This window comes from Cydia splendana, chromosome 5, assembly GCF_910591565.1.
Source record: "Cydia splendana chromosome 5, ilCydSple1.2, whole genome shotgun sequence".
Lineage (NCBI taxonomy): Eukaryota > Metazoa > Arthropoda > Insecta > Lepidoptera > Tortricidae > Cydia > Cydia splendana.
In genome coordinates, this window is record NC_085964.1 from 11,931,966 (window position 1) to 11,946,905 (window position 14,940).

The window sequence follows — 14,940 nt, forward strand, 5'->3', positions numbered from 1 at the left end:
ACTTGTACATTTTTACTTTTAGTTCCAACCAGGCGCGAATCCAGAATTTCATACAGAGAAGGGATGGGACAGTTTTCTATCGGCGTAGCTTCGCATAGGGGTTTCAGCGAGGTTGTTTTCATACAGAAAAGATGCAAGAAAGCAGAGCTTGGAATTGACCAAGTGAATGTGAAGTGTGAGCAAGGCAGAAGGCCCAGCTGCGAAAGAGGAAAGCTTAGATTTGGATCCACGCCCAAGTGTAATTACCTAAGGCAGTTGATCAACTTTGCCATAAGGCAAAAGACCTCGCATGACTTTTCCGTCCACGTTCTTTGATTTACAATCGTAGGAAAAAAAACCATTTGCTTTTGATTACTGAAAGCTGAAACTAAAAGTAATCGCTGATTTGTCGACGAAACTATCAATGTTGTTCGTTGTTCGAGAAAAACGCTAGTGAAAATAGCCCCTATGAAGGAATTAGCCACATTGACCTTAGTAATTTTTTTGTTAAGGTAGGTAGGAGCCTTATGAAAACAGGTCCAATTTTGCAAGTTTCACTAAAAAAATCACGTTTATTATCATACCTTCATTTTGAAACAATTTGATTGGGACTTAGAATAGACTAAATGCATTGGTCGCGGCAGCAATTTTAATCTAAGCGAACACATAGTACCTAAGTACTGTAAGTACATAATTACTTATTACATTAAAATGGTACCATTATTCAGTCGATAAAACATTATTACAGATGAACACTCGACCGTGATTTCCAAGCAATTTACTTAACGGGTAAGGCGAAAATAATGTGAAATAATGGTCGGAACCGGCCAGGAGTTTTCCCGAGTGGTGTGAAAATTAAACCGACGCGTGAGTGCCTACGCCGACTCCGGACGGTCGTGCCGCTTTCTTGTTCACGTCCCATAATCATAATCATAATGGGGAGTAATATCAGCAATTTCCAGCTGTAAACAGCCCCTTATATCAGCCATATCGCGCAGCTCGTATCTGCGAATATATTTGAGCCGAAAGTTAATAACCTCACTCTTTGAGGTGCCTCCGATAATAGTCGTTGCAGACTCATTTATACGACATTTTGACGGAATAATTGGTGATTAAATGCCTTTTATGGTCGGGTAAGGCAGAGCATGGTTTACTTGTACATTATCCCTTTAAAACTTCATTAGGTGCGTTTATTTTTACATAATTAACCAGGTACTTATGGTGAATAACGGTTGGTTTCATTAAGCCTCAAAAGCATACTTCCAAAGAATGTATTCTTACATAATAACATAATTATGTATAGGTACCTATATGAATCAAGGTTTATTTATAAGGTACTAGTTAAACTATACGAAAATGTTAAGTTTTTACACTAATATAATCATTAATCAATGTCGAATTTATAATGAAAATGGATAGGCATTGTGTCAGCCAAAAATATACGAACCTATCACCTATTATTTTCTTATATCAAGACTTTTTTTGAGCAAGGAAAAAATCTCGATCACAGTGCGATCATTTCTGAGATGAAAAAATAAAGTTGATTCCTACATATCTTTTAACTCCCTTATTCATTTAACGCGCTACCGGGTAGTGTTGTAGTACCGATACGCAGAGTTTAGCTTTAAAGAGGTGTAATTACTTACAGGATTTTGCAGTTGAGCTAGTATCTGCGCAGTATTGGCGGGGTCTGCCAACTCCACGGCACCGGACACCTGGAACAAACAGTCCTCGCTCTATTAAACGGGTCAACTGCTCCCTACGGGGACAACACGACGGAAAGATATCTGGGTATGTGCACCGTATGCCTTGTAAACTGTTGTTTCATTTTCTTTACTTATTGACATAGAGCCTAAGGTAAACTGGAAGCGATACCGGATAAGTTCTCCTTTGTACTTAGCTTTTCCTAATCGTAAGTTACTTAATTTGTATGTCTTTCTCCAATATACTCGGAAATGTTCACCTTATTGTAGCAAAAATAGTACGGGAAGTTCTTCTTTATGGTCAAATACAAATTAAAAAAATTCAAAGCAGTATTAATTGTCCTGTTTTATCGAGCAGTAGAAAAGAGCAGCAAATTTAAAAAAATCTAGACGCGAAGGATTAATTAACGTCCCACCGAGCCCATAAAAAATTTGAATTTCGAGCTTTTTTCTTCTGACAAAGTTTTTAGCAGACGGGAAGTAAAAAACAATGAAATAACTTTTTTTTTCGTCCATCTGGACAGGCTAAAGCTCTAAGCCAAACTGCCTAAATAATAACTTATTAGTCTTATTACTGTATTGTTATTTACTTTTTAAAAATATGTATCCACTAAGAAAAATGCAAACAGGCAATTATTATAGCCGCAGGTCGCAGGCCTCGTCTACACGACCCGGTCAGCTATCATTTCAATCTATAGGATAGAGTGAGATAGTCAGATAAACCACCTTACATGTCTCGTTCTAACAAGACCGTCGTGTATAATCGTGCGAATACTGCTTAATAAAATCAAAGACTATATATACTTTTTTTAAGGATCTCATGCGTGCACATACAGCTTATATTGCACAATTATATTGAATGAACGAATATTGAATGGTACTGAATGGCAGAATAAGTTGTGCCGTTAATTTTTAGGGTTCCGTACACAAAGGGTAAAAACGGGACCCTATTACTAAGACTCCGCTGTCTGTCTGTCTGTCTGTCTGTCTGTCTGTCTGTCTGTCTGTCTGTCTGTCTGTCTGTCTGTCCGTCCGTCCGTCCGTCCGTCCGTCCGTCCGTCCGTCCGTCCGTCCGTCCGTCCGTCCGTCCGTCCGTCCGTCCGTCTGACCGTCTGTCTGTCTGTCACCATGCAGGCTGTATCTCATGAACCGTGATAGCTAGGCAGTTGAAATTTTCACAAATAATGATGATGAGACACTACTTATTTCTGTTACCGATATAACAACAAAATACTAAAAACAGAATAAAATAAATATTAAAGTAAGCCTGCCATACAATAAATGTGTTTTTTTGCGTAATGGTACGGAACCCTTCGTACGCGAGTCCGACTCGCACTTGGCCGGTTTTATTAAAAAAGAATTAAAGAGGGATTTTGGTTTTGACGTTATTGATGTGAAGGTTCGATTTACGTGATGATTGATGAAATAATGATTATTTTCCTTATTTCCTCGCATTTTTCGAGAAAAGCACTAAGATTGTGGACCGGTAAACATTATTACAGCATGAAAAAATTCAGCTAATTTTCTCTATACCGAAGAAGTTGTGATTCAACTCTTTTCAATTTATGAACGCTTTCAACAGTTCACAGTAAACGTATGCCTACTTTACATAAACTTACGTACCTAAGTAAGTATTAACCACGGCACCCATATGATGTCATTAATTACGTCATCAATGCCAACCTGCTCGTTTACTTTAATCAGATGACATCGCACGCCGACTCCAGCTATCATCACCGCAAATAGATCTGCAGATGTATCAAATATGTAGGTGCACAACAGACGCTGCCGCTGAACTGACCTTGCTCTACTATTCTTATTTGCGATTCAGCCTTGCCAAAACTCTCCTGTAGTGGAATATTGTATTACGCTTAAAAGGTATGGTATTGAATTTGGAATGTATTTTTCGTGAATCGTCTAGGTCGTACAAAGTTTACGGTCGGTCCGTAAAAAATCCTGTTTACAATATCATCTGTGGAATATTAATAAACACTGATAATGCACCCTACTGGCAAGCAATGCTAAATGCATGTACTCGTATTTGACAAGTTTGAAAGTGTGATGTGTTATTAGATTAGTTTAAATCTATAATCTATTTAATATCTATATAATAATATATATAATACCTTTAGACGAGCAATTCTTGTTTATTTATTTATTTATATATATATATATATTTCGGGGATCTCTGAAACGGCTCTAACGATTTTGATGAAATTTGCTATATGGGGGTTTTCGGTAAATTGATCTAGCTAGGTTATCTCTGGGAAAACGCGCATTTATTAATTTTTATATGTTTTCCTAGCAAAGCTGGGTCTCCCAGATATTATTTATTATATCAATTAACCTTTAATATTTAAGACAGATAGATTAGATACATCAAGTTTAATGTGTTGTAGTTTTACATTAGTTAAATATCGGATTGGGGTACATATTTAATTATCGGTACATGATTGGAAAATGCACAGAACCTTTCCTTGCATTGAACAACGTGTTCATAAATTGTTTACCGTGACTGCATAAATAATTAATAAATCACGATAAGAGGAAAACCATTATAAGAGTACTCTCCGATTATGTATTTTATATTAGTTCCACTAGTTGGTCCTGGAACGGCTCGCCCTACTCGCGCATGCAACAAGGATACCTACCTATACGGCTAGATCTGCCGTATTCGAACTTCAAGATATTCACAAGAGACGACACGTACTAGATCCATTCTAGATACGTTATAGTTTAGATATCAACTAGTTCTCTTTTGCAGCGCAATTCGGCCAACCAATGTCACTTTTACGTTAGATAGCGTAAGAGCCGTAAGATATCTATTAGATGTGAATTGGTTCTCTAAGTCATATCCTGAGGAAATCGTTCAAGAGTATCTCCAGAATCGCGCAAATGTCATATTTGACAGCTTAGATCTTAAACATATCGTTATCGTATCTTGGTGATGTCTAAAAGATATCTAATAGATGTCTATTTCAAAATCCGAATCGGGCTCGATTGCGCGTGCGCAAATCAGTTCGCCCAAGGGCTGCAATTTGTAGCTATTGTCTATTATCGCGATATCTCTCCATTAGTCATAATACCGTGCTCTATGGGTTTATGTTACAGCATTCTCGTATATCGTTAAAATGTTTAGGTTGATTTCAACCGCACCTCTCCAATAACTTCATAATCTACATATCAATCGCATCACAATCGCATCATCGGATTTTACAAGAAACAAACACCTAACGGTATTATTATTCTACATTTTCCTATTTGGCCTGAAGCGACTCTCTATAGCCGTTTGACTTAATTCAGAGTTTCTTGTAGAATAATAAGTAAACAACCGGTTTATAAGCAATCACTGCATCACCGTACCTGAGATTTATATCCAACACATCCTTCACGGAATCTGCGGGAGAATTTCTAAAGGCATATTCAGAATAAATTATAGTATTCGCAGGTGCTTGGCATTCGCTAGTCGCTCGGTACATTATGGAACGCCATTACTCGCCGTCTGCTCTGTAGGTGAAACTTCGGGAAATTTATGCATATTGAAAAACACATTGTTTATGGTAAACAGTACGTTGTTGTACGGTATCGCGAATGCCGTTGCTGACCACCAGTTTGTTTTAATGCAAATTATGGACTTGATTTTCAGCTTTAGAAATACGAAATAGGTATGTAGCCGTTTAGTTATAGGTACTTACTATATTTATAGGTATTTCCGTAAATACTGATGATGGCGAAAGGTTCTTGCTATTAATGACATAATGACGGGTGAAGCGGAGAAAACTTTATAGAGTCGGACCAAAAAAAGTCTGCAGCGGATTTGATAGCCCACGCAGTGCAAGTGTCATTTATACGTCATAATTTCATAGAAGCTTGACGTTTAAAATAACACTTTCACTGCGTGGGCTATCAAATCCGCTGCAGACTATTCTTGGTCTGACTCTAGCATCAGAAGAGAAACTGGGAGGGCTTGTGTCACAATCTGATTGACTGTCAAATTTAAAGCAAATTACTATTAATTCAAAGAAATATTTCTTTAGTTTATCAAATGTGTACTTAGAAAGATTCTTATCGTATGCTTTATATTTAGTGACAAACTTTGAATGTAGGAAATGGGCACAGATACTTTACCGACCAATGCAGTCGCATTTCCACATTGGCAAACGTTATATACCCGGCTCCACGTAACCTTGAAATTTAGAATAAGTAAGGAATATTGTATACAAATTTATTATTTTGATAAATTATTTAAGATAATGCCTTAAGACAATAAAGATGAATAAAAAAAATATAATTCCAGTAATTAATCTATTATGTCAAAAATATATAAACAAACACATCAGAAAGTACCTATGTCTCACGAAAGTTTAATATCGAAACACATCAGACTTCGCGATGTATACTTATAGTAGGTATTACCGGCAGCAAACTAATAAAAGGCGATTTGTAATTGGACCCGGGTGGATTTCAAAATCCTGCGAAAACTTATGGTTCGGTCTTTATAAAAAAAACTAGTAGGTTGTGCGAGTTGCAACTTTTTTATATGTTTTTAAGAACTATTATCTTCATGTTCCTTCAATTACCATCTCCAATAACTTAATAGTTTTTTTTATATAAAATGTTTTATGTGTCTAAAATCATCACCGTCTACTGGAAAAATCTGAACCTTATTGTTTGCAGTGAAAATTATAGCATACCTATCGTACGATTGCGATTTTTCTTTTACTTATATCTTTTCCATGTTGTTGTTTAACACATGGGAAAATATGCAATAATTCCTTCACCGAGAAAGTACATTTAAATTTATTTAAAATTTTGTCACGAATATTCGTCAACACCGTCATGGTAATGTCAATGTGAGCTTATCTCCGTGTATGAACAACGAAATACGGCTAAAGGTCCTTGCCCTATTTTTCACTTTAATATAGAATGCCAAAAATGATTTCACTATAAAGTCACATCATTGAATCGTGAGAAATATTACGAACAAATTTGTAAAACGTAGTTTGTCACAACAGAGCATCATCACCGTTATGCTTTGGTTTAAAAAAGTTACAAATGATAGATTAGAAATAATTATTGAAATGAATGGCAAACTACATGAAGTTTATTGTGTAGCATAGACATTAACTACTATTATTCGTATTCTAGAAATAAAAACAAGAAACTCTCAAATCGTCAACACCATACCCATCATCACCGGGAAAAAATGACGACCGGTGATGATTTCATGTGTATGGTGATGACGGTTCTCAGAAACTTTTCTAGTTATTTTGCTATAATTCATTATGAAATTAAGCTGTATGTTTGAAAAACGTTCTCTATGTCTTCTAACACTATATAATGTCTACCTTATAAATGTAGAAGAAGATATGACTATTTTTTTCACACTAGAGGATGGTTAGTTTTAAATAACATTTTGACTGAAGTAGGCAAAATTTAGGTCACTTAGAACTTAGAACATACAAATGTTTATTTTTTATTATCTAATAATGTAAATCGCGCAACTTAGAGTCTGTAATTGCATGTTAGTCGTGTTAAAACAAAGTATTTAAACAAGCAACATATGTTAAGTTTTAAGCGACCATAGGCTACGGTACTGGCTCACTATCGTAATGGCCTTATGTTTTTTGATAATATTATATTAATTGATGTATATAATTACAGAAATTAATAATTATACCATTGGGTAGTCACCGGACCCAATACCTAACATTTTGTAACTTATGACATGCATTACAAGTAGGGGTCTTGCAACTTATAAAACACTGATTATATATTAATGTTTAGCTATTAAACAATATATATATGGATTTAAATCATTATAGCTATTTTTAAAGTTAATTTATAAAACAACAAAAATACAAACTTATGCAATGAATCAAATTATCAAAAAAAAGTAATATATCATAAAAATTAAGCTCACTGGTAAGCCAGCAATTTTATAATATGATATAAATACCAAATTATGCAGTAGATAAAAGAAGATGCGGGTTTAAACTGATAATAAGAGTACAATATTGTTAATATGATTTAACATTGAAAAAACCCAAAAAAATAAATGAATACATAAATTGCCTATTTCTGAATATAAATTATTTAAAATTATACAATAAAAATACTTGTTATATATTTATTTATATGAATAAAATGTATTTTTTATAATTTTCTAAAAATAATTTATGTAGTCTTATGTTCTAGTCTTATGTTCAAAAACATGTTATTTGTAATGTTTATTAAAGTTCTAAAGCCTTACAATTAAAAAAAGTTTTTGTTTTTTAAATACGTTTTTAATACATATATAAATTAGTTCCCAAATCGTCATTACCGTACATGCAGTGTCATTACCGTCTGTCTATAAAAGAGTCATTACCATACCATGATTGTCATCACCGTCTTGCGTTTTTATTTTCCAAAAGCGATAACTTCAAATATAAGCCACAAATGATTGTATAAATACCATAAATATCCTCAATATACAGCCCCCTATTACTTTTCCCAGCTAGAATCGTGTTAAATTAAACATTTGAAAAAAAAATTTTTTTGTATGGTGAAATTTTTGGTGATGAAATCCACCCACCCGCGTTCAGCGAGCTACAACACGGCAGGTAATTGCTACTCGCTCCATACCGAACAGTCGGAAACGGAAAATATTTTCCACCAATACTCGTACATATCTACATATTACTACAATTAAACTTGCACGTTTCAGTGGAACAAAATTTTTAACTGATTGTTTTTTAAAGTTTTTTTTTGTCTGAAAATGTAAAACAGGAACTGAACCTTTGTGTCTGAAAGATTGTGAAATATCTGACGTAACTAACAGTACGGTTCCATCTTAAACACGTAGTCCACTAGGTTACCACAACCGATATAATCGGCCCGATTCGAACTTTAAGATACGTCAATTAATAGATCTAGAAACGATATGGATTAGATGTGTCAGTGTCAAAAGTGACGTTTTTGCGTGAAGTTCGAATCGGGGCGAATGATGTGAAAATATTTCAAAACTAATATTTTCCGTTTAAACTTATTCATAATTCAGTTTAATCTCTAAAAGTTCCGAAATCAAATTTGCACAAGCGACGCTGAGCCTATAAAGATAGACTCAAGTACGATTCGGTTGAAGTTAATTCAAGTACCTATACCTAATTATTTCTAACAATAGACTTTGCGAGGACCATTTAGGATTACACAAAGTGTTTAACACCGAAATAATTTTCTATATTTTATTTCCCATCTGATAGTCAGATTGTAACTGCATTTGGAGGTTTTTATGTACAGTCGAAGATATGTTATTTTACAAAAGTGTACCTAAACACATATTTAACGTCGTCTGAACCGGCAGCCGTTTTACTTCATTCCATTAGCCGATGAAGCAATGGTGTGAACTTGATCAGCCTACGACTGAATACTAACAATGAGAAAAGCGTAACTATTAGAAATGTGGACGAAACGTATTACGGACATCTCTCACAGCCGGACATTTACAAATCGCGCCACTAATAACATTCACCGAAATGAGAAACCATGCTGTATATTATCATTACGGGGAATGGCACTTTAACGAAGATAAGGCGTGAACTTAATGAAACGCCCTTCCTAGTAGAAAGTGACAATACTTATCTACATACTTGTATTGCCCAATCCCAAGTTAAATTTTAACTATACCACTACGCCGGTTTGGCGCGACGTGTGTGGGTTTAAACCCCAATTGCTTTATTCATAAAATTTAATCTACCTAAATGCTTAATGATGGGTAACGGTATCGCAGTAACATATTTTTAATATTTTTATGTTTAAATACCAATTCGGTTCGATCTATGCTTTTTATTCTCTAACATGGACCTTTTAACTCTATCCTTGTGCCATTTACCTGGTTTACCGCCTATCTATTTAATTTATTATTTACATTTTTTTGTCTACGCTCTTATTTAAATAACACCTAATGCTTATCCAATGTATAGTACCTGCCTACTAACGTAGATAAATTGAACATTATGTACGTAATAAGGGCGATTTACCCTAAATTATTACCGTGAGCCAAATTAGAAACGCGACCGAAGGCGCATTTTAAGACCTTATATGTTTTGAGTTTTTAAATTTTAATATCGCCCTTCTTTTATTTACACAATGTATTTAACATTTGACAGTATGAAATGAAACCTTTATAAATATGGCTACCCAAAAAGCTTAGTAAAAAAATAATTTTACTAACGTTATAAATACATATTATAATTACCTACAAAATAACTCTCCGAAACAATGGTTTCATAGATTTCCTATATTTCTACAGTTTCGGTTGTAATGTTAACATCTTACTTTCAACAAGCAGAATTCAATCCTTTCATTTTCATGTCAGGAAAAGCTTTTCTTTCAAGGTTTATAAAACTGAAGGAATTTCAAGTAATATTTTAAAAACAAAAGAATATGAATGCCATCAAAATAAAAGCACCGTGTCTTTTTTCTTTACAGTATCTTGGCAGTAACTTTAAGCATGGGCTTGGGTTAAAGTTTCCACTCGTTGAAGACAAGTTACGTTACGACACTTACGACTGCAGGAAAATGCATTCCATTCCCCCGTATTAGAAAACTCGTGTCGGGCACTCCAGTTGTCTGCCGCATTGCCGGTAAAATAAACCTATTTAAGAACCACTCCTAGTCCCATGAGGCGTTCGGTACGGCCCCATTTCTGTTGATCGACTGCAGACCCCCACTTACTGATTGTTTATTAGGTCAATCAGGAAATCGCGAAGTTAATACCGGCCAGTTTATTTTCATAGTTCTTGAAGCTTTTACGGGTTACGCATGGCACGAAGCGAGGCGGCTATACCAGAGCGCGATTGACGAATGACGAATCAAAGACTAGAAGTGTATGGATTAGCTACGCAGTACGGTAAAGTTTGTAACGAGTTCTACGCGGAAGAAGACGCAGGCGGTATGTGTTATCTATAACAACATGTATTGATTAGCCTATTTTATCCAAAGAAAGCAAAATAAAACGCTTTAAAAGTGAAATAAAACCTACACTTTGAACTCTCACTACTAGGAATTTCAGTTCACACTTATTATTAAGATCACAAACTCGGCGGTGATAATAAGGTTTTTATGTAATACAGTCGTCATTTTTTTTGTCTGTAAGTAATTAAAGCGAACGTATAATTTTCATTTCCGTCCGCTTGTCCTATCATGCGTCGGCAGTTAAGGCACAATTTGTAGCATGTTGTTAATGTTGTTATTAATTACACGGTAAGTGCAGGCCCACCGCCGCCGTCCTGCAGCCCTCGGATTCACATTATGACAAACCAATTTCGAAACGTTCTCTTATGCAATCCAAGGTTTTTACCTTCTATATATATGTAAAAATACAAAATAACGTCGCTCAAAAGACAAATAAAAAAAAAAGTTAAAACTAGGTATGTTATCGTACTATTGTTATAAAGGTTCTTGCCAGTGGGGTAAAACTTTAATTCCTACCACCAGCTTATGCAACAAATAATGACACAATATATCTACATTACTTATAAGAAATCTTTAATCACACTTACCTGATATGCATTTTTTTAACTTTACGGGCGGAATTGCCAGATTATTTTAGTTACGATCTGCGTTTGAATTAAAAACATTATTTTAGCCCTCTTGTCCACGTTAGTTCCGCATTAATAACGATGTTTTTAACGAGATAAACGTGACACATTTGTAGCAATTATGTACTAATTACTATGTAGATAAATATAAGCCCAAAAAGCATATATTTTTAAAATTAAAATGTAAATAATAAATTATTTTAACTTGAAAAATAGAACTCTCATATTAACAATAGATAGGCTGGTACTAAAAAGACGGCGGCGGTAATATTTAACAATAACTTATTCGGAAAAATATAAGTAAAATTTAAAGTAACTCACAAGAATACTGGTTGTGCGGAATGTGCGTGTTTCCTTAACCATTCTCCAATAACGGCTTAATATCCCCGCAAGATGACATCGGCTGTCTTTACAAATTAAAGTGTAAACTGCGCAGATACCGACACGTCCGTACGTTCACTTCCTCGGCCCTGTCCCGATAAATCGAGAAGGGTACGACGAAATACTTTAAGTGAAAACAAAATGCAAAAGAAGTACCTACCCGTTTGCGTGCACGAAAACAGCTTCAACTTGTAATGGGTTTATTTAATTTTTTTCTTAAAGTATTGCTAAACGCTACGTAGCTTTGCTAATAATATTCCGATAGGTATATCAATATATCATAATAACAAATAATTTAGGAGGTTGTTGATACACAATTTATATTTTCAATTTGGGTGAAACCTCTGTAACGACGTCCCAAAATAAACCATTACAAGCCATTACAATTTAATTATGAGATATGTGTTACGAGACTTTCGAGAGACATTTAGGATATGAAAGTCGTAAATTCAGCTCATGGGAATATTATACAGGAGATACCGGCAATTCTATTGTCATTTCATTTGCGTTAAATCTTTATTTACAGTAGTCGGCATTACGCACGCTGCACGCTCCGGTGCTCAGGCTAACACAAGTTTTACGATGCTCATTTAGCAAGATCAAATTTCGGTAGATTGCCCAAAAATATGGTAATCACGTCAATTATACTCCGATTAGTATTGTTAACATACACGTAACATATTTACGTCATTAGTCATTACATATTCAGATTAAGGGCAGCGTCAAAGAGTATAATGGAGTTTACAAGTACCTAAAGGTACCTATAGCTTCCAATGAATTAGTGTAAAAACTATCGTCACAATTGGAATCTTTGATTTGAAAATGCTATTAGGTGATAAATTATTACCTGACAGCATTTTCGAATCAAATTTATTACTAATAATACAGCGGGAATGTGTTCGGTGTCAATCAGAAACGTTATTGCTAACAAGAAATCGATTATCGTGCTTTTATAATCTATGTCTCTGGCGTCGAAGTCGTGATGTGAACGAGCAAAAAATACGCCTGTTGTAAAGTGATTAGTATAAGGCTTTACCAATACAGACGTCAAGTCTAAAAGAACTTATACAAAATAAAAGCATTACACGCGGTTATTTAATAATAAAAAATGAATAATTACGATAGTTGTTGACTAGCAGGGATTTCCCGACTGTTAGGTATCTACTTTTGTTAGGTATTGGACATAGGTAATTGCTTTTACAACAAAAAGCAAAGACACGAGAAAATGCTAGTCACCTGCATTTCTCATATTATCTCTTATTATTGATATTAATCTGGGTAAATATTTAGGCTCTAATTTTATCTTAACTATGAATGGGATATGTTTAAGTGAATTAGAGCTTTTATTGCGAGCAATATTTTTTTCCTAGAGCCATATTTCCATCGGGATAGATTTTAAGAAGCTAATTCCTATTGTAAAGTATTAGGTACTTTTCTGTGATTAACTCAAATGTTCATAGGTATCAAATTGTAAGTAGGTTCAGCCGTTTAGCCGTAGAGTGATATCAAGTAGAGAGAGAGATATAATTATGATATATGTTGTTACTTTTGCATTTGCAACATTTGTAAAAATAACATATTCTGCATCCACCTCGTAATCATGCAAATAAACTAACACAATCGACGAATACCACAGACGTAAAGAATGCCGGCGAACATAAATATAACCAGCTGCAGCGCTCCTTCCCATCTTTAGGTACGGATTTATCTTACTAACGCTGTTTTATCCTTGTATCTGTACATTTGTTTATAACTCTCGCTCATGATTTTAAAATGTATAAATGCTCTCTCGTCTTCGCCGCTCTTTTCAGATCGATTGCCCCTGTGCCCTGTGCCTCGCCAAATTCCCCAACAAGCGAAACGACCTTGCATTGTTACCGTTCCTGGCTCTCGGTTTGGATGAATAAGTAAATGTCAATGAAAGATCGGGCAGATCTTGTTTGTTATTGTCCATAAAGGCAAACATTTACGTAAATATAACCGAGTTAACAATATATTGCTTATGATGCCGATTATTAATGAACCATAAATGAAATGGACCGATCCATTATCTGAAAATAGGTATTTTGCAAAACATTGCATCCAAGCTAGTTAAATTTATTGCTTACACGTGGTTAATTTCCGGGAGAATCCACTAAAGCCTTAAATTATAGTATAAACATCGCATATAATATATATGTATTTTTTTATTTTAATATCAATCAATCTCAGCCTATATACGTCCCACTGCTGGGCACAGGCCTCCTCTCATGCGCGAGAGGGCTTGGGCTATAGTCCCCACGCTAGCCCAATTTAATATAATAACTGTTTAAATTTTAAATTATATATTATTTAGTGGTTTATGGTGGTTTCTGTGTCAATAATCCACGAGGAAAGTTATACCGACCGAAGTAAGGGTAAGTACGTATTATGGTTACACTAAGTATAAAAGACACTATGTGTCAAGAACGCTTTAACATCCAGGGATGGAATTAGGTAGATAGCTGTAAAGTAGAGCTCGTAGCGTCAGCATGCCTTCGCGTCGCGTCGCCCGGACCGGTCGACACCAGTGTTGCCAGATGGTCACAAAAGTCACATTTTTCGTGACTTTTCGCCTTCTCGTGTGACATGTGCGTGACTTACGATCTTGAGGCAATTTTTGTGACTTTTTAAGCTAGTCGAATTTTGGACAAGTTTTGTTCTGCAATTTGTATTATTTAGGAACGCGGTGAACGCACCCAAGTTGACACTTGCACTGACACCTTGACGTCAGACACATCCACCATCATGTTTATTATAATAGTCGTGGCAAGATGAGACTTGTTACCTTGACATGACGGTGTCATTTAGTTTGATAGTAGTAGTTTTTTTTAGTGTATGATTCATTTATTTTAGCCTCATATCTCGAATATCTGTACGAATAGCATTATAATTACTTCGGACAAAAGTTTTATCACAAAATTTTCTACAAATTTGGTTATGTTCATTTTTACTCTGCGATCAATACTTAAGGAGCTACAGGCTGTTAAAGTTAAATAAGAGATAAAAAATAGACGGTTTAAGAAAACGTCGTTTTTTCGTAATTGTTCATCAGAAAAGAAAAAAAGTTTAGGATAAGCAAGCTAAGCGACCTGCTGATATAATATAAAAAAAAACCGGCCAAGAGCATGTCGGGCAATGCTCAGTGTAGGGTTCCGTAGTTACCCGTCCGTCAAAATAGACTATTTGCAAAAACTCAAAAACTGCTAAACAGATTAGGTTCGCTATATTTTTCCTTGAAAGTCTTTACTAAGTTTTACTTTCACGATTTTTTA

At 35.0% G+C, this 14,940-nt stretch overlaps 1 protein-coding gene across 3 annotated transcripts in view; it reads right to left on the reverse strand.

Annotated features, from left to right (window-relative positions):
* Positions 1-14,940, reverse strand: part of LOC134790650 (tensin-1) — a 127,563-nt gene that overhangs the window by 67,122 nt on the left and 45,501 nt on the right. For all 3 annotated transcript variants that reach the window (XM_063761515.1, XM_063761514.1, XM_063761516.1), the window contains one exon: positions 1,626-1,694. In XM_063761515.1, the coding sequence (XP_063617585.1) occupies positions 1,626-1,694 (69 nt within the window). The remainder of the gene's footprint in view (positions 1-1,625; positions 1,695-14,940) is intronic.